This window comes from Pseudorca crassidens, chromosome 16 (assembly GCF_039906515.1).
Source record: "Pseudorca crassidens isolate mPseCra1 chromosome 16, mPseCra1.hap1, whole genome shotgun sequence".
Lineage (NCBI taxonomy): Eukaryota > Metazoa > Chordata > Mammalia > Artiodactyla > Delphinidae > Pseudorca > Pseudorca crassidens.
In genome coordinates this window covers 63,753,183-63,771,507 of record NC_090311.1, presented here as the reverse complement: position 1 = coordinate 63,771,507, position 18,325 = coordinate 63,753,183, and the positions used below count along the sequence as shown (strand labels likewise).

General features: G+C 37.1%; 1 protein-coding gene and 1 long non-coding RNA gene across 5 annotated transcripts in view; one reads left to right on the top strand and one right to left on the bottom strand.

Annotated features, from left to right (window-relative positions):
• MYPN (myopalladin) overlaps positions 1 to 18,325 on the top strand; it is a 99,336-nt gene that overhangs the window by 16,531 nt on the left and 64,480 nt on the right. The window contains exon 2 of one of the 4 annotated variants that reach the window (XM_067710754.1): positions 8,164 to 9,066. The exons of 2 other annotated variants lie outside the window; for them this stretch is intronic. In XM_067710754.1, coding sequence (XP_067566855.1) covers positions 8,165 to 9,066 — 902 coding nt within the window. In that variant the 5' untranslated portion in view covers position 8,164. Of the gene's footprint in view, positions 1 to 8,158; positions 9,067 to 18,325 lie in introns of those variants that run through there. One more of the 4 variants, XM_067710756.1, reaches the window with a different exon arrangement.
• LOC137209292 (uncharacterized) overlaps positions 1 to 18,325 on the bottom strand; it is a 100,478-nt gene that overhangs the window by 27,580 nt on the left and 54,573 nt on the right. The gene's annotated exons all lie outside the window — the stretch shown is intronic.

Here is an 18,325-nt window from a genome sequence, read left to right as displayed (position 1 = left end):
AGTCGTGACATGTGTATTATCATTGGCATTTTCCATACATTCATTTATTAAAATTACGGTGTTTGTATAGAGAATATGTGTGCAATGCCTATTTCCTTTTAAAAGGAAATCAAATCTAAAATAATATGACTCCATAGTTAAAGACTTTCATTTAACATTTTTTTTATCATGTAAAAGGATATGCTTCTATATTTAGTGTTGGGAGATCTGCTCCCTGGATTAATGTACACAACAGCTGCAGAACGTCTTGCTCAAAGGACATTGCTCTTTCTTTCTCCTTTCTCTCCCCCTCTCTTTCTCTCTCTCTCTCTCCCTCTCTCTCTCTCTCTCTCTCTCCCTCCCTCCCTCCCTCCCTCCCTCCCTTTTCAGCTGCATCAAAAAGACACTTGACAGTCAGTGGCAAGTGTTTGGCTTGGTACATTGCACTATTAGCAGTAATTAGATGCACAACTTGAACTATATTTTAATAACCGTATAAACAAAGAAAAAGAAAACATGAGTTAATCTGTATTTCCATTCCCAAAAAGTGAACATTACAGTAAGGGTGCTAAGAAATTTTATTATCTTATCAACAGATTTTTTTACTCATACTTGTTAAAGATACTAGCATCGATCAGTTTGAAAGAAACAAAACAGCTAACCAGTTTCCTTTCTCAAAACATTGTTATTCAACTACTTTCACATTGGTAATGATGAAATGAATTCTACAAGCTCTAAATTTAAAAATTGTTATAACTTTTTAGTCTCTCCTTAATAATAACTCTTAACTTCACATAAAATCCATATAATCCTTTTCTAGGATATTGAGAATGTCTACACTTATAGCTATAATAAACATATTTTTAAACAAAAATTAAGATATGCTGTCTGATATACCATTTGACAATAATCAAAATATTTAAAATCAAGGCCATCCCATGAAATCTGAGATATATGCACACTGTACTTACTTGGTCGGGACACAAAATTATAAACATTAGAGAATCTTATAATAATGGAGTATGAAACAAACAGCTGGACATTATCCAAATTCTGGAGGTTTGTCTCTATTCCCACTTGTAGAATATGGCTAATGCTATTGGAACTCCTAACAACGTATTAAAGCACCAGTGTTCCATATGTGTACAATTTAGAATATAGACTCTACTACAGACTCTAATACATCTATTGTATAATAGAATATAGTTTCTAGCTTACAAAGGCACACATTCAATGGAATGGACTCAGAACCACAATTCATGGACACAAGAAATTCAGTAAATTTTTATCCCAATAGGGTTTTGGAATTCATAGAGATGGTTTTTCAAACTTATTTTTGAAGAAATGGGACTACAGATAAATTAGGTTTCACTGTGAAAGGACTTTAATGAACTAATGTTAGTATATGAAAAGGTGACAGCTAAATTTTTTAGGTTAACTCCTGGATGCAATAGGAGTAATGAACTCAGCTCATTAACCTGAAAATAGAAGATGAATGAGACTGCTAACCCCAGAATAATTAGTCTCCTCATTGACATTGAGATTTGACAAAGGCATTGCTTGTAGCATGGTGTTATTGCCTATAAAAAGCCAAAAAAATGAAAAGATTTTATCTCTTTTCCTCTCTTAAGAGATATAGAAGGATCAAACACCACAGAAATATTTTCTTAAATTTTTATGGTGCTTTACAGCTGATAAAGAGCTTTTAAAACTGCTAAGGCCTTGGGCTTTTGCTTAAAGGGAACAACCCGTGTACAGACAAAATGGTGTGTTGAGAAATTTAAGAACATGTTTTCAGTTACATTTTTGGTGGGCACAAAAGTTGGTGCGACTATTTACCTGCAGTCACTGAAGAGTTTCTACAGCTCATGTATAACTAGAGTCACCTTGACAAGCTCTGTATAGACTGTGTGCTACATAGCCCTCCACCTGGAGTCACAATGCACCCCACGGTCTGAGAGAGGCCCAGCAGAGCCTTCACACCAAGGGCTGGAGCTAGAACTAGATCTTGAGATCACAAGCCGAACTGGGGTACTTGCTCCTCTCCCCATCTAGCAAATGTGTCAATTAGGGAAGTTATCATTTTTCAAATCCTTAAACACCTAAAGAAAATGAACCCAAATATTAAGAGGCTGAAGAAGGATGAAAATGTTTACATTTTTTTTCTTATTTAAAATGAATCTTTGAGTTAATGGGGATTGACAAAGTTTTCTCATTTGGGACTTCGGTATAAGAGCTAAGTTCATCATGAATGGTGAATTGAGAGTGAAATAAAACCTCCTTTTTGTGACTACCACCAAACCCTTTTTTTGATCCTAGATTCCTGAAGCCATCTTGCTTGGCTTCATTACCTTTTTTAAGGGTCATAGAATTTACTTCTATACTATTTATTTGCTATATTTCAGATTAAATACTAACTTTGGGCTCTGGTTTTGGTATCCTTTACACTAGTGCTCCCCTACAGAAAAGGATTACCTTAAATTTGTATAGTGTTCTACATTTCTAAAGTTCCTTCACAAACAAACCCATGAAGTAAGCAGCGTAGTTCTGTTCCTCAGTTTAGAGGTGAGTTAATTAAAGATTTCTATCTTTTCCTATTCCAGCTCTCTAGCCAAATAACTATTAAATATTAGACTGTTTTTGTGTTCCCCTAGAAACCAGATTTGTTTTCTCATTTAATATCTAAGAATATTTCATAGCCAGAAAACTTCAGTATTCATGTTTTAATCCAAGTTACTTCATATTAGGTTTTGCCAATTCTCTGGTCAATGCCCCGATTTAAATGTTCATATTATAAGCAAAAGATGAGTTTATAACTCATGTTATTTCCAACAAGGTCTTCTCAGAACCTACAGAAGAATAGTGTTAACATGACTTGAGAAATATGCCCAAAGGTATCAGCATTAAGTTTTGTTTTTGTAAACGAGACTCTTAACATTTTCAGCAAGTTCTTAGGTCAGAACCTCTTTTCAGCAAAATTCGTAGGGAAAAAATATAGATATTTGGCAAAAGAAAGTGAAGAGCATTCAATAAGCATCCTATGTGGCTAAATTAGTTTACATGATCTACTAAAGTTGGTCCTGATGCCACATTAACTGCCTCATTTCAAATCTAAGACCATTTCATCAAAAGCACAATCTGTTTTCAATGGCATTTATTCATTCTTAGTTTGAAAGCAGTGTAATATCTGTTTCAATTTATAATAAACAGAAAGAAGGAAGCAATGTCCAATGTCACCTGAACACACCAGTTGAAATGTCTAAGAGAACTTTGACATTTGTCAAATGAAATGTTTAAGAGAACCCTTCCTAAAACTTGCTCCTGCCTCATCCCAGTAAATAATTCCACCACTCACCTAGTTGCTTAGGCCATAAATACTGGAGTCACTCTTGACTCTGGTCTTTCTCTTGTACCCTACTTTCAATCCATCATTAAATCATACTGGCTCTATTTTCAAAAGATATCTCAAATCTGACCATTTCTCACCATCTTCCTCTAATACTACTCATTGATCCAAACCAGCATCATCTCTTGCATTCTTTGCATAGCAGCCACAATTGAACTTTCTCAAAACCATGTCATCTGCTTCAAAAAACTTTAAAATGGTTTCCCATTCACACATTTAGTAAAACTCAGAGTCTTTCCCATGGTCTGAAAGATCTTACATGCTCTAGCCTTCCACTCTTCTTTCTCACTCACCTCCTGGCCCACTGGGCTTGACTTGGACACACCAAACATTCACCTCCCTTGGCCTTGACACTTACTTCTTCCTCCCAGATGGTCACATGGCTAACTTCTCCACTGCATGAGAAGCTTTGCCTGACATTCCTAGCCAAAATGTCAGTAGCACACCTTCTTCTCTACCTCATCATTCTCCAGTCCCTTGCCCTACTTTATTTTTCTTCTTAACATTTATATCTTCCCTACTAGAATGTCAACTCCATGAGGGCAAGGACTTTGTCTGTTGTTCACTGATGAATCCTCAGGGCCTAGAAGGGTGCCTGGCACATAGTAAATGCTCAATTAATATTTATTGGATGAATAAATGAAAGCTGGGTTATCCATAGTAGCTCTTGGGTTTTTTAAAACTATAAATTTTATAACAGATAGTTTTAAAATTAATGCTTGAAAGAGAAAGTAATAAATTTTCATATTTCCTATTTTAGGTAATATTTATCAGTTTAACAATTTACACATGCATTTCCACCTGAGAACCATCTGAGATGGAATTGTTATTATACCATTTGATAGATGAGGATAATTGAGATTCAGATGCATTAAGTGACTTGCTCAAGATAGCAAAGTTATTTAGTGTTGGAGCTGGGATTCAAACCCAGGTTTTTTATGATAATCAGATGTTCTTTGATCCTTCTGGTATGAAAACAAAGCATAATTCCAGTTATTTTATCCACCATAAAGAAATTTTTATTTGAAAGTCACTTTGAAGTTATTACTGCTTTTACCAGTTTATATTTTTTCTTTGTGTCTGTAAGGTTCCTTTGTAAATATGATTTCTATTTATCTGTCTTACTTTAGCCTGAAACTTTAAAAGAAGATAAACAACCATAGATTTAGTAGGAAATTCTAATGAACAAAAGAATTCAACAGATACTTTCTGACCACCTTCTGTGTGCTGTGTGTGTACAGAGATGAGGGTGTACGAAACAAAATGAGGTAGACAGAAAAGTAAATAGGCAAATATGCATCGTAATAAGTGCTGTGTTTCGGGGTTAGGACAGTGAATTTTGGCAGCATAGTGGAGAGGTACCCAACCCAGAAAAAAGAAGAAATCCCAGGGCCAACTCTCAGCTAAGAACTGAAGATTGTATATGACTTGGCCCACTAAGATAGTGAAAAGAGGTGGAGAAAGGGAGCAGCCTGAGCAAAGAGGGTATGTACAAAGATCTGAAGGCAGCATAGTTTGTTCATGAGACTATGCATATTTCATAGAATACAGATACGCTGAATTAACTACAAATTCAAGTTCAGTTTCTTTTCAAAGTGTGTCCTTGGATCAAGTCACATCACTAGTTCTACTTCTACTTCTTATCATGGTATGTGGCCACAGTTGTTAAATAATAATAAATAATAGTAACTACCATATATTGAACATTTACTAGATGTCAAGCACATTAATCACCCTTCAACTTATGAAATGGCTACTGTTATTACCCCTGTTTTACAAACAAGCAGAGGCTTACAGAGGTTAAGTAACTTTCTCGAGTTTATACAGCTAGGAACTGTCAGAACTAGGATTTGAACCAGATCCATCTAACTCCAAAGTGTTAGGTAACAATTGTTAAATTCAAACATTAAAGAAATCCTTAATTTTGAATGCTTGAAATTTTTGTTATAATAATTTCTCATGACTATAAGCATCAGAACAGGCACACATTTACACCTCCTTTTTTTTTTTTTTTTTTTGGCCGCACCGCAGGGCATGTGAGATCTTAATTCCCCAACCAAGGATCGAACGGCGCCCCCTGTAGTGGAAGCACAGAATCTTAACCACTAGACCGCCAGGGAAGTGACATTGGCTCCTTTTCTTTAAAAAACAACAACAAAGAAATAGTTGTAGAGAGAAGTGATTACTTATATGTGTATTTTCTTCTCCATTTTCACCATACATATAAACTTTTTGGAAGTTCTTCAACATTAACATCACCTTTACCCATGTACTGTTTGTTACTACCATCAGTTGAGTGCTCATTATACTGGCTGGCCCTGTTTTACGAGATTTGCAATCATAATGTTATTAATCCTCACTCCCCTAGGAAACAGACATTAGCCATGTTTTACAGACGAGGAATCCAAAGATCAAAGTAGTTAAGTAATTTTCTCAAAGTCACACAACTGCTAGGAGGTGAAGCCAGAATTTGAAAACAGATTTATCTGATTCCAAAGCCAATGTTCACTCCATGTTGCCTCGAGATAAAAGCCATCTTAAAGAGCTAGAGACAAAGTTACATTAAAACACAATATACAGTGATGTCTAACTAATAGAGAGAAGACCATCCTGATTTATAAAGCACTGAATTTCCCCCCTCACATTTAAATATATACAGAAACTCAAACTTGGTTAATGGGACAGTTGATTTACAAATGGAAAGGATTTTCAATCAGTATATTAATTACATTTTCAAATAGCATTTTGTACCTTATTTCAATACCTTTAACTGTTCCTCTACAAAGTTAATGCACAAAGAGGCAAGTTTTCAGCTGGGATCTCAATTACATTTTCATATACTATTTTGTATATCATTCACTGTGCTTCAAAATTTAAAATAGCCATATAGTTCTATTTAATGAGCATATCATAATTTAACTAATTTCTTATTGGACATGGTTCCAATTTTTTTTTTTTTTTTTTTTTTTTTACGGTACGCGGGCCTCTCACTGTTGTGGTCTCTCCTGTTGCGAAGCACAGGCTCCGGACGCGCAGGCTCAGTGGCCATGGCTCGCGGGCCCAGCCGCTCCACGGCATGTGGGATCTTCCCGGGCCGGGGCACGAACCCACGTCCCCTGCATCAGCAGGCGGACTCTCAACCACTGCGCCACCAGGGAAGCCCGGTTCCAATTTTTTAATATTATCATCCATACTATGATGAATATCTTTGTAGAGAAATCTTTGCACCCTTCCAACCCCATTGCATTTTCAATTAATCTTTATTTAAGGCACAATAAAGCTCACCCAAACAAGCGGCTCCAGTAGTGTTAATCTCAGGCTATGGAAGCATATGAAAAAACATTTTGCTGCAGGTGATCCTTTTAGCCATCTTTAATTGTCCTCTCAAGGTGACTGCCTACCTTGTCAGTTTAGAGGTTAGTTTTAGATAGCACTCTAAAACTTTGAGAACTAGGGCAGTCCCTAGGAAGCCCTATTTGTAATATTTTGTGATCTTACAAATATTTTTATTTATGATATGAGGCTGTCATATAAAAGAAAGAAGAAAAATTAACTGAAATAAATTTTGTCATAGAATGTTCAAGCCAGACAATATTTAGGAGATTACTTTCCTCTCCATCTTCCAAGCACAAGGCACACAGTAGCCAAGAATGACAGATAGTCTTCATCTCCATTACCATCTCTGAGTGGCTGGTGGTGGCTGAGGGACTGGAGAGTTAAATAAGTGAAGGTCAATGGGAAGAATACTGTAATCAGTTAGCTGCATCTCTTAAGGAGGCGAGAGAGGAGTAACAGCCTATGGGTTACAAGCTTGCTATCCTTCTAGTAAATGTGTGAGTGAATAAATGGGTATAACATTAATAATATGAAAGTAGTTTGCATTACCAAAATTTCTAGTCCAAGGGACTTTGAACAAGTTATTGTACTATTTTTATAAGACTTTACGAATTATTTATTTTTGAATAAATATACCCATATAATTTATGTTAATATATAACTGATTAGAATATACTCGTATAATTACAATTTAAAATTAAGAAAAGGGTATACAGTGAAAAGTGTCCTGTCTTGCACCCCACTTCCCTGTCTTCCATATCCCCTCTTCACCAATGTTAATTTAAGAGATTTTTTAAAAACCTATGCTCTAACTCACACCTCTGTAGAAATTAATTATACCTTATTTGAAAAAGCTAAATCATTATAGTTTTCAAGAGCACACTGAGCCTAAAATCAACACTGAATTTAAACAACTTGTCTCTAGTCATAAAATAAAAGCACTATTTATTTTCATGAGCTAGATCAAGTTTATATTTTCAGTAACTAGATGAGATTATATTGTCAACATCTTTTAATTTCTGTTATTTTATTACATTCAGGGTAAGGGCGAGAGGATGGAGAGAAAACTTTCCGTGTATGAAAGCACTTTAAAACTAAAAACCCTTTACAGATATTATCAAAATTATGTTTAGAAACTATATTTAATATCTCTATAGTTATAGCATAGCTTTCAAAATTGAACTTGTATTTAAAGAATTTAATAAAGTGATAATCACCATGCTTTTATTTCCAATTTCAGGGAAACCTCATTCAGTTCCTCTCCATTTTACAATATGAGAATAATCATCTTTAAGTCTTTAAATTTTGTGAAAGTATCAAAACTAGGCAATTTTTACTTTCAGATTTAAGTTCTTAAGCATCTATCATGCTGTAATAAACATAGACTTGTTATTCTGTAGAAATGATCCAAACTTTTTGTTATTATTGTTATTTTGTGACAGCATGCAAGACGACAGCCTAGAAGCTTCTACTTCCATATCTCAGCTTCTAAGAGAGAGCTATTTAGCTGAAACTAGACATCAGGAAAACAATGAGAGGAGTCGAGCAGAGCCTTCCTCCAACTCTTTCCATTTTGGCAGTCCTTCTGGAGCTGCTGAAGGTGGAGGAGGCCAAGATGACCTTCCAGATCTTTCAGCCTTTCTGAGCCAAGAAGAATTAGATGAAAGTGTCAATCTGGCAAGACTGGCCATCAATCACGACCCTTTGGAGAAAGCAGATGAAGCCCATGCTAGAAGATGTTTTTCTTCTGATCAGATGAAACACTCACCTAAATCAAGTTTGGACCCTAACTTCTGCCAGGATAACTCTCGAAGTCCTACCAACTCTAAAGAGAGACTCCAGGAGGCAAAAAGGCCACAGTATAGTTCTGAAACCCAGTCCAAAAAAGTATTCTTAAATAAGGCTGCCGATTTCATTGAAGAGCTGTCATCCCTTTTCAAAGCCCACAGCTCCAAAAGGATTAGACCTCGTGCCTGCAAAAACCACAAGAATAAACTGGAATCTCAAAGCAAAGTTATGCAGGAAAACAGCTCCAGTTTCTCAGATCTATCAGAAGGAAGAGAAAGATCTTCTGTTCCCATCCCTATCCCTGCAGATACCAGGGATAATGAAGTGAACCATGCCCTTGAACAGCAGGAAGCCAAGAGGCGCGAAGCTGAGCAGGCTGCCAGTGAGGCAGATGGGGGAGACACCACCCCAGGGTCTTCTCCTTCGTCTTTGTACTATGAAGAACCTCTGGGGCAACCTCCCCGGTTCACTCAAAAGTTACGGAGCAGAGAAGTTCCAGAAGGAACCAGAGTACAGTTGGATTGCATAGTGGTAGGAATTCCACCACCTGAAGTAAGGTAAAAATGTCCCATTAGTAATGTTTGGTAATTACTTTCCATCTACTGTGATCCTCCTCATTTTATCTTTCACGTATGTGGTTTCAAAAATTATATACTTTGAGTCAGAGTTTAAAGCAACACTGTCTTAATAGAAGTGTAATATTAGACATACATTCAATTTACCATTTTCTAGTCATCACATTTTTTAAAAATAAAAAGAGCTGGGTGAAATTAATTTTTAAAAATATATAATTTAACCAATATATTAAAAATATTACCATTTCAACATGTAATCAATATAAAAATTATTAGTAGGATATTTTACATTCCTTTTGTCACCGGGGCTTCAAAACTCAAGGTGAATTCTGCACTTAACAGCACATCTCAGTTTGGATGTTAAATTTTCCTAGGAGATACTTAATGTGCATTTAGATTTCAAAAAAATGTAGTTGAAAAAGTAGACTGTAAGACCCAAGTTGTTCCAAACATACTTAAAAGTTCTGTAAGAACTGAATTGAGTATCGGCTTTTACATTTAAATTAATTAAAATTGAACACAATTAAAAATTCAGTTCCTCAGATGCACTGGCCACATTTCAAGTGCCCAATACCACATGTGGCTAATGAACAAGCATTAGCACAGATCTACAGCCTGTAGCTTAAAAAACAAAGTATTTATGACCTATACTTAATGAATACCTGTGGTATTTTTTTAATTAAAAAGAAACCAAATAATAAAGTCTGATAGAATAAAGGTAGAATAAGGCTGTGACAAAGATCAACTTAAAGATTTATTTTACATGTATTGTATTTATTATATAATTTTTGATATCCACTTAATGAGCACTCTTCTCCCTAATGCCAAAGTCTTTCCCTAATATGACTGATGAGTAGAAGGGATATTCATCTTTTATGTGTCTACCATCAGCTTTTCTGTGAAGTAAGTAAAGCTAAGCTTCAAGGCTCTTCATGTGCACAGGCTGCATCTAATTTTGTGTTCTAATTTTATATTTTTTTAAGAGGTCTTTACACTTTTATGAGCTTCAGGCCCCACAAAATCTGGATCCAGCCTTAACCCCCAGGGTGACATTTGCTACCTCTTGTATTATAATGTAATAGTATATGAATAATGTGCTGGAAATATATTACTTTTATAGAGAATTACTGGTATTTAGAGTCCTATAAGAGTTACTTTGCCTCCCTAACCACCTAATTACTACTAGAATACTATTTAACATTTATTCTAGTTATGTAAGCAGGGCCTCATCTTCTCTTTGCAAAATATTCATATTATAGGGTAATAATAGCACTAGTATTAATAATATCTTTAATTATGTATTCCTATTGATTAAAGGGATTTTAGTATAAAAACATATTCATATATTGAATTGTGCTTTTCAGAGTCAACATAAGGCAATATTAAATATTATTTCTACAATGGCGTATACATTTTACTATTTAGTTATCCAACTGGCCTCCTTGAGGGCAGGGGTTCTATTGTTTTACCTTTGGATCTTGAGCACCAAGCATGGCTTCTAGCCTGTAGTAGTTATGCATAATATAGTAGTCACTAAGTTAGGAGTAAACTAATGCATAAAGAAACAGGAAAACAAGAAACTCAACTTAGATTTAAATCAGGAGTGATACAGTTGCACTAAGATGTGGCAAAGGGTTGGAACTGCACGACACAGGGCAGTGTCTACCCTTCTACTCTGTGCAAGCCTGATGACACTCCCTGGAACTCTGGTCAGTAATGTTGGCAAGAAGTCATCATAGCACTACGATGTATACCACTCAGTGGCATCTGGTCAGTCTAAGTAAGCTGGTAAGCACTCAAGTTACAGCACACATACAACTTACTTAGATTAATCCTACCCATTCCACTAGTTTCTGGTCATAGACTGGACTCTTTCAAAAAAAATTAGACCAGATCATTCAAGACTCATCCTCCCCATTCTCGACCATGACAATCTCAGATACAAAAAAGACTTCAGTGCTCCCGTGAGAAAAATTACCCAGGAAGAATTACAAAATACCCATTCCTTGAAAACCAAAGTAACCTGGTGGTCACTCAGAAACCATTTAGTCAACCAATTAAATATTTACAAATTTAAAAGTGAAAGAAATATACACAACTTCCATGTAGCAATACTAGTTTTTACCTGGAGAGCGTTTCTTCAGTGATAGAATTCATGCCTGTATCCCAACCACTGTTTTGGTGGCAGGAAATTAATAAGTACTCACTATTTTCTGAATTTCATGACAGTAATCATATTAAGAAAAAACTTAGGGTTTTCCAAATAGACTATTAGCTGTCATTATTTTCCTAAGTACAGAACTTATATAACTCTAATCACAAAGCAAATATGTATTGAGCTTTTGCTCTAAACTCAGCACTGTGACCAGTGCAATGACAGAGACAGTATAAATGTGTCCCTGCTCTCAAGGAACTTGCAATCCAGTTAAAGAAATCATCCTAACTCTACTCTGTAATGACCTACATGGGAAAAGAATCTAAAAAAGAGTGGATATATGTACAAGTGATTCACTTTGCTATACAGGAGAAACTAACACAACATTGTAAATCAACTATACGCCAATAAAAAAAATAATGATAACAAAAAGAAATCATCCTAATTTTTATAGGACAACCGTAAGACTATCAGACTTCAGAGAAGGGCTGGAGGACTAGAAAGGTCAAAGGAGACTTCAGAGACATAAGGGGATTTTAGTTGAACCTTGAAGAGTAAGAAGAAGTTAGGTAGAAATTTAACTCATTTATGCATTCAACAAATACCTACTGAGTTACTAAAGTGACTCATTGATGGTACAAAACAATTGGGAGCTATTGGAGGTCAGGGACCTTGTTTTGAAACCAAGTCTAAAACACTTCTAAGAGGGCAGCTCACAGTCTAATAGAGGAATCAGACAGACATATAACCAAAACATTGCAATACTGTGTAATAAGGGCTGTAACAGAAGTATGAATAGGATGCAATGGCAGCTCAAAGGAAGATGTGATATTTTGCCTGAAGTGCAGGATGAAGGAAACATTAATGCTGGAGGTGCCACTTTAGTTGAGAAAACTAAGGGTGGAAGAGGAAAGCAAGGGGAAAGGCCTAGAGACGAATGTTTCCAGGGAACTGCAAGTACTTGGCTATGTGACGAACATGGGATAACAGGTGAGGAAAGATGAGAGAAAAAGACAGAAGAGGTAGGCAGAGGGACAGGTCCTTTTAGGCCAGGTCAATTCAACATGTTTACATAAGTACAGATGCTGGAATAGTAATAATATCTTTAGATGACAGTGAGAAGACTGAACTAACTGGAAAACACTGGAGCCAGATGATTTCGAAAAGCCTTGAAAGCAAAGTAGAATAGTTCAGAAGTGGTTTCAAAAGCAAGTGGAAAACATTTAAGGTTGTGTATAAGGACATACTAAGATGAAAGGGAGAATTTAAGTAGTCTGGAAGAATGAGTTAGACCCCAAAAGAATGGAGCCATGAGGCCACTTAGGAAGCTGTGAAGGGTATTCCAGGCATCAGATGCTCTGATCGGACCAGGGTAGGGGTAGTGCAAAAGCAGAGAAAAGACGTGAGAGAGCAATATTTAGAATAAAAGAAACCAAGCCGAACTTGGTGACCGACTAGATAGGAAGGATGAGTTTGAAGCTGGGTACCTGAGAGGACTCTGGGGTCACTGTCAAGGTCTGAGAAACTGGAGGTGGATGATTTGAGTCTGAGGAGATGGAGGGACCATATCCAGTAGACAGTCAAAATGCAGGATTGAAGGTCAAATGAGAGGGTAGTGGAACTGGAGACATTCCAAGGAATGCCCTGGACACTGGGAAATTTGGACACAGTATCTCTGGCATTACAAAGGGACTATAAATACAGGTAACACTTGGAACTAACTTCTAGCTGTGCTAGACTGGGCCAGGGTTTTCCAACCTTCTTTTGGCAGTAATTCCTCCTCCCGTTTTTCTCCCCACAGTAAATCTGTTACATGACCCCAATACATAGTTCACACACACATGCACTTTTTTTTCTTTTTTTTAAAAAATTTTTATTGGAGTATAGTTGCTTTACAATACTGTGTTAGTTACTGCTGTATAGCAACACACACACACTTTTTAAAGATAGAATTAGTGCTTCTGGGATTGAAGAGAGTTGGGGTGGAGGGGGGCATGCAGTCCTACCTTTTTGCTCACCACGGAAATTCCTAAAGCAACTCCATAGAACCCAGACGCACAGATTTTGATTTGGAGAACGTCTTTAAAAATGCGTTAAAATAATGAGACACTTTGGTTTGCCATAAAGGAAAACACAGTCAAAAAGAAAAGTATCCTTTTTGCTATTTTTGCAAGAAAATGTAATACATATACCTGGCAACTGAAGTCTAACCTTGTATGTGTGTGCCTCTTTGTGTCCTCAGTATTCTACCCATGTTTTTATAACCCTAGTTTAGCAAACTGAAGAATCCTTTTTGCCTATATTTGTTGATTTCCAAGTTGACTGGGAAGAAATTGTTTTGTTTTGTAAGGGTAGGATCCTATATCATTAAAGCTAGCTGTTTTGAAAGCTTGTTAATCTTGAACATAGCTTCATCGGAGGAGCTGAAATACATTCATGCGTTACCCACAGATGAAAGAGTCTGCAGGAATTCACAGCAAATGGCCATGATCCCTTTTTGTATCCTGACTCAAAATTCTTTTCCCAGGAATGTACAGCTGGGTCACACTGAGTATGTTTGCTTGTACATAACGCTCTGAAGCAGCAAAAATTTACCTTTTATAGATGCTGATATCTGCTTTGGCTATTAAGTTTTTGCTATTGCTACTTCTGGACATTTGCCTGTAAGTGGCATGCTGAGGGAATAAATTAGCTGTAAAGACAAAGGATGCTTGGGAATTCCCTGGCGGTCCAGTGGTTAGGACTCCACGTTTGCACTGTCAAGGGCTCCCGCTAAGATCTCACAAGCCGTGTGGCGTGACCAAAAAAAAAAAAAAAAAAGACAAAGGATGTTTTAAATGATATAGGGAAATTTTAAAATATTATAAATAATTATATATGATATGTAATGTAAAATATTATGTAAACATTTTAAAACATTACCTTATTTAGGGGCATTTTCTTCTACCTTCTGGGAAAATCTATATACCTTCATTTACTCATTCATGCAACAAATATTAAGTGTTTATTATGTGCCATGTACTGTTCCAGGCAATAGGATTAAAGCAGCGAACAAGGAAAATTCCCTGCCTTCATGGATCTTAGAATCTAGAAAAGAACACAGACAAAAATTCCAGTGATTATGTAATTACAATTGTGATAAATGTTATAAAGGAGGGTGCATAAAGCAAAGGGACCAAACCTGTGAATGGGTTGGGGAAGGTTTTCCTAAAAAGTGGTATTTAAGCTGAGACATAAAAGATGACTAGGAGTTAGGCCAGCAAAGCGGAATTTAGGGAAGAGTGTTGCAGGGTGAGGGAATAACAAATTTGAGGCAGTGAGACAAATGGTTAACTTTAAGGAACTGAAGGAACTGATGTCACCAGAACATAAAGAGTGAGGAGGAAATGGTTTGGGATAAGTTCAGAGAGGGAGGACAGAGTCTGGATTTCAAGAGCCTCCCAGAACAAGCTACTCAAAGTGGGTCCCTGGACCAGCAGGTCAGCATCACCTGGAGCCTTGATGGATATGCAAATTTGCAGGGTCTACCTTGGACCTACTGAATTAGGATCTCTAGAGCGCAGGCCCAGACATCGGTGCTTTAACAAAGTGCCGTTTGTTTCTGTGCTGAGGACTTCTGCAATCTCTACAGAGACCTCATCGCCCGGGGGGCTGGCCCCTTGCTCTGCTCCTTGACCTGAAGGTTGTAATCTCTACTTCACGTTCTAGCACCTGCTCCTCAGTCCCTACTCCAACAGTACACCCCTCACAGCCTCTTTCTGTTGGTGTCACTCACCCTAGCAGGTGGTTCTTTGAGGTAGATCTGTTTTGAGATAGAAAACCAAGCTAATGTCTGTGGTGTCCACTTGGCCCATGGGAAAACCCACATCTTTGCCCTCACAAACTTTGGAAATGTTGGCGGTTTCCAACGCAGCCCTCTCTTCTTGCTCTTCCCTCTTGGACAATGCTAAATATCCTTTCACCTTAAAAGTTTTTGAGGCGGGCTTCCCTGGTGGCGCAGTGGTTGAGAGTCCGCCTGCCGATGCAGGGGACATGGGTTCGTGCCCCGGTCTGGGAAGATCCCACATGCCGCGGAGCGGCTGGGCCCATGAGCCATGGCCGCTGAGCCTGCGCGTCCGGAGCCTGTGCTCCACAACGGGAGAGGCCACAACAGTGAGAGGCCCGCGTACCGCAAAAAAAAAAAAAAAGTTTTTGAGGCAAGAGCTGGGTAAAGCCTCTGTACCACCACCAACTCCAGAGGCTACAAGTCAAGATCTCCAAGGGATTCTGTAGAAGTCCCTGTCACTTGCCTACTAACCTTCTCTATTCAATCTCTCAACCTCCTTATCTATACTCCCAAAGTGGAAAAGGATCACCAGACGGAATTTTCTGAATTGTTTTACGAGTGCATTTTGAACAGATACTGAAGAATATCTACAATATGGATATATTATAAGAATAATAGCACAGATACCTGTGTGCCCACCTTACTATCATTTTTAAATCTACTGTCTTCCTGATCCTGTCCCTTCCTCCCTGCTCAGAGGTAACCACTAGCCCAAATCTTGTTTTTTCTTTAAATTTTTAACAGTTTTTCTTCATAATTTTACAACGTCTCCTTATGTCCTTAAACAATATTGGTACAGAAGTATTTACAGGTGAAACGACACAAAGTCCTATATTTACATTAACATAAGTCAAGGTGGGGAAAAGTGGAAGGTATAAAAGAAACACATCTGCCGTTTGTTGAAGCTCAGTGATGCGTGCGTGGGGGTTCATAATACAGCCTCTCTACTTTGTGTACATTTGTAAGTTTCCATAATAAAGAGTTAAAAAAATTTTTTTAATTTTACTGTTGTAAAATGCTTAAGTAAGTGGAATCATAATGTACGTATTCTTCTGTTACTTGCATTTTTTTCTCTAAAAAGTATACCCGTGATGCTGCGTGTAACTCTCATTCATTCACTTTCGTTGCTACATAGTATTTTACTGTAAGGTGAGAGAATTGTATCACTGATGTACATTTGGGTTGTTTTCAGTTATTTTCCTAATAGGAACAATGGTATTATAAATGTTCTAGCATAGTCTCCTGGTGCACGAGTATGTCTAGGCATGGAATTGCTGGCAGAGTATGTACAACTTCAACTTTATAATAACACCAGATTATTTTCCAAAGGAATTGTTTCAATTTACATTCCGACCAACATTACATAAGTGTTCTGGTTGTTCTACATTGTAATATGGATATTATCAGACATTTTAATTTTTGCAAATCTGATAGGTATGAAGGCTTCTTGTTGTGATTTTCATTTTCACAAATCTCAACTAAGGAGGTTGAGATATTTTTAAATAGGTTTATTGATCATTTAGGGTTCATTTTCTATGAGGGGTCTGTTTACATCTTTCACTAGTTTTTCTATCAGTTTGTTCTTTTCTTATTGATTTGTAAGAATTTTAAAAATATGATTAGGAAACTAATCATTTGACATTGTGTGTTATGAAAATATTCTCTCCCCATCTGATTTTTCTTTATGGTATATTTTGATAATTAGATATTTTTAACTTTAGTATCAAATTAACTGAAGTTTCCTTTACGGTTTTGGTTTTTATAGTTTGAGTCTAGTGTACCAAGAATTTTCCACCTGGAAGAACTCAATAAATGTTAATAAAAGTTAAAGCATAGACATAACCATCCCACCTGTAACCCCACACTCCTATGAGTGAAATATAGCCATTGGACATGAAAACTTAAGTTCGTTAACTCAGTAGTGGTCAAACAGGACATACAAAACACTGAATTGTGTTACAAAATCCAACATAACTTTGAGTCCTGTAAGAAAATGTCTACTATTATATACTCCAGTTGCACTTTCTATATGAAGAGTCATTCTCATGCATGGAGAGAGCTGAAGATGTCAATAAATAAATAAACTACCTTGTGGCTATTTCAGAGGGCTTACATTCTTTACTTAAGAAATCAGGCATCTAGTCCCCAAGCCTTCTTGAAAAATGAAAACGAAACAGACTAGAGGCTGTAATAATCTTAATTTGAATTCATTCACTTAACAGTCATACAACAAACATTTTTTGGAACGGCTATGTCGTGCCATACGCTGTGCTAGGAACCAGATAAACAAGTGGTAAACCAAACAAAAATGATAATCTCTGCCCTGTGGTGTTTATTGTCCAGTAAGGGAGAGAGATCTTAAACAAATAAACCTATAAGTAAACATATAATTATAAGTGATATGTAGGTTATGTGAAGTAAACAAACAGGGTATTAGGAGAGGGAGTAGTAGGAGGTGGGACAGGGACATTGGAAAGGCTGGGTCAGGGTTAACCGAAAGCTCTGAGTAATCATTCTTTTAATGAGCATTATTACTGGTGAGCCACAATAACACATTCAAATTATGTTTAGGAGTTGTTAATGTGCTAAAACAATGAGTCATAATATTTAGCCACACCATATTTTAGACAAAATAGTAACCTAAGAGCAGAATGGTGATATGTAGCTTAAAAGTCCAGTTAAATCTGAAAAATGTGTCTCTTCAGTGTCTTCATTCCCAGGCTTGGTAGCTAGCCAAATCAGCAGGTCTGGCAAGCTGTCCTTAGTGCATTAAAGATGGAGCCTTCTTTATCATTTGGACTTGTCCCATTTCCCTAGATCACTGACTCATTTCTGCTGAACCATGAATCATGTCTGGCATCCAGTGCCATTCTGTAAGTGTCATGGAGCTCTGGAGTTCTAAAAACATGCATCTGGGCAGGGTACTTCTATGAAAGCATTCCCTAACGTGGATAGACGTCTGAGGAGAGCATGTTTCCTCCTTCCCCTCAAAAGTCTTCAGAGTAGCTGGGTAAATTTTCATTTCTTTTCAGAAGGCAGCCTGACTGGTGCATTATTTCTCAGTGGGTCATGGTGTTAAAGTAAGAGTGACAGTGGTTACTAGCTGTCCTTTGGGGCTGGCTGAAGCCATCCTAGCCATCTGAGTAAGGACAAAAATGTTTCTGACAGAGAGTTTGGGCATTTGAATCACTCCACTTATCGCCTCCAGCTGTCCAATTGCTCAGAGATGTTTCCACTCTCATTTTGGTAAAGAAGAGAAA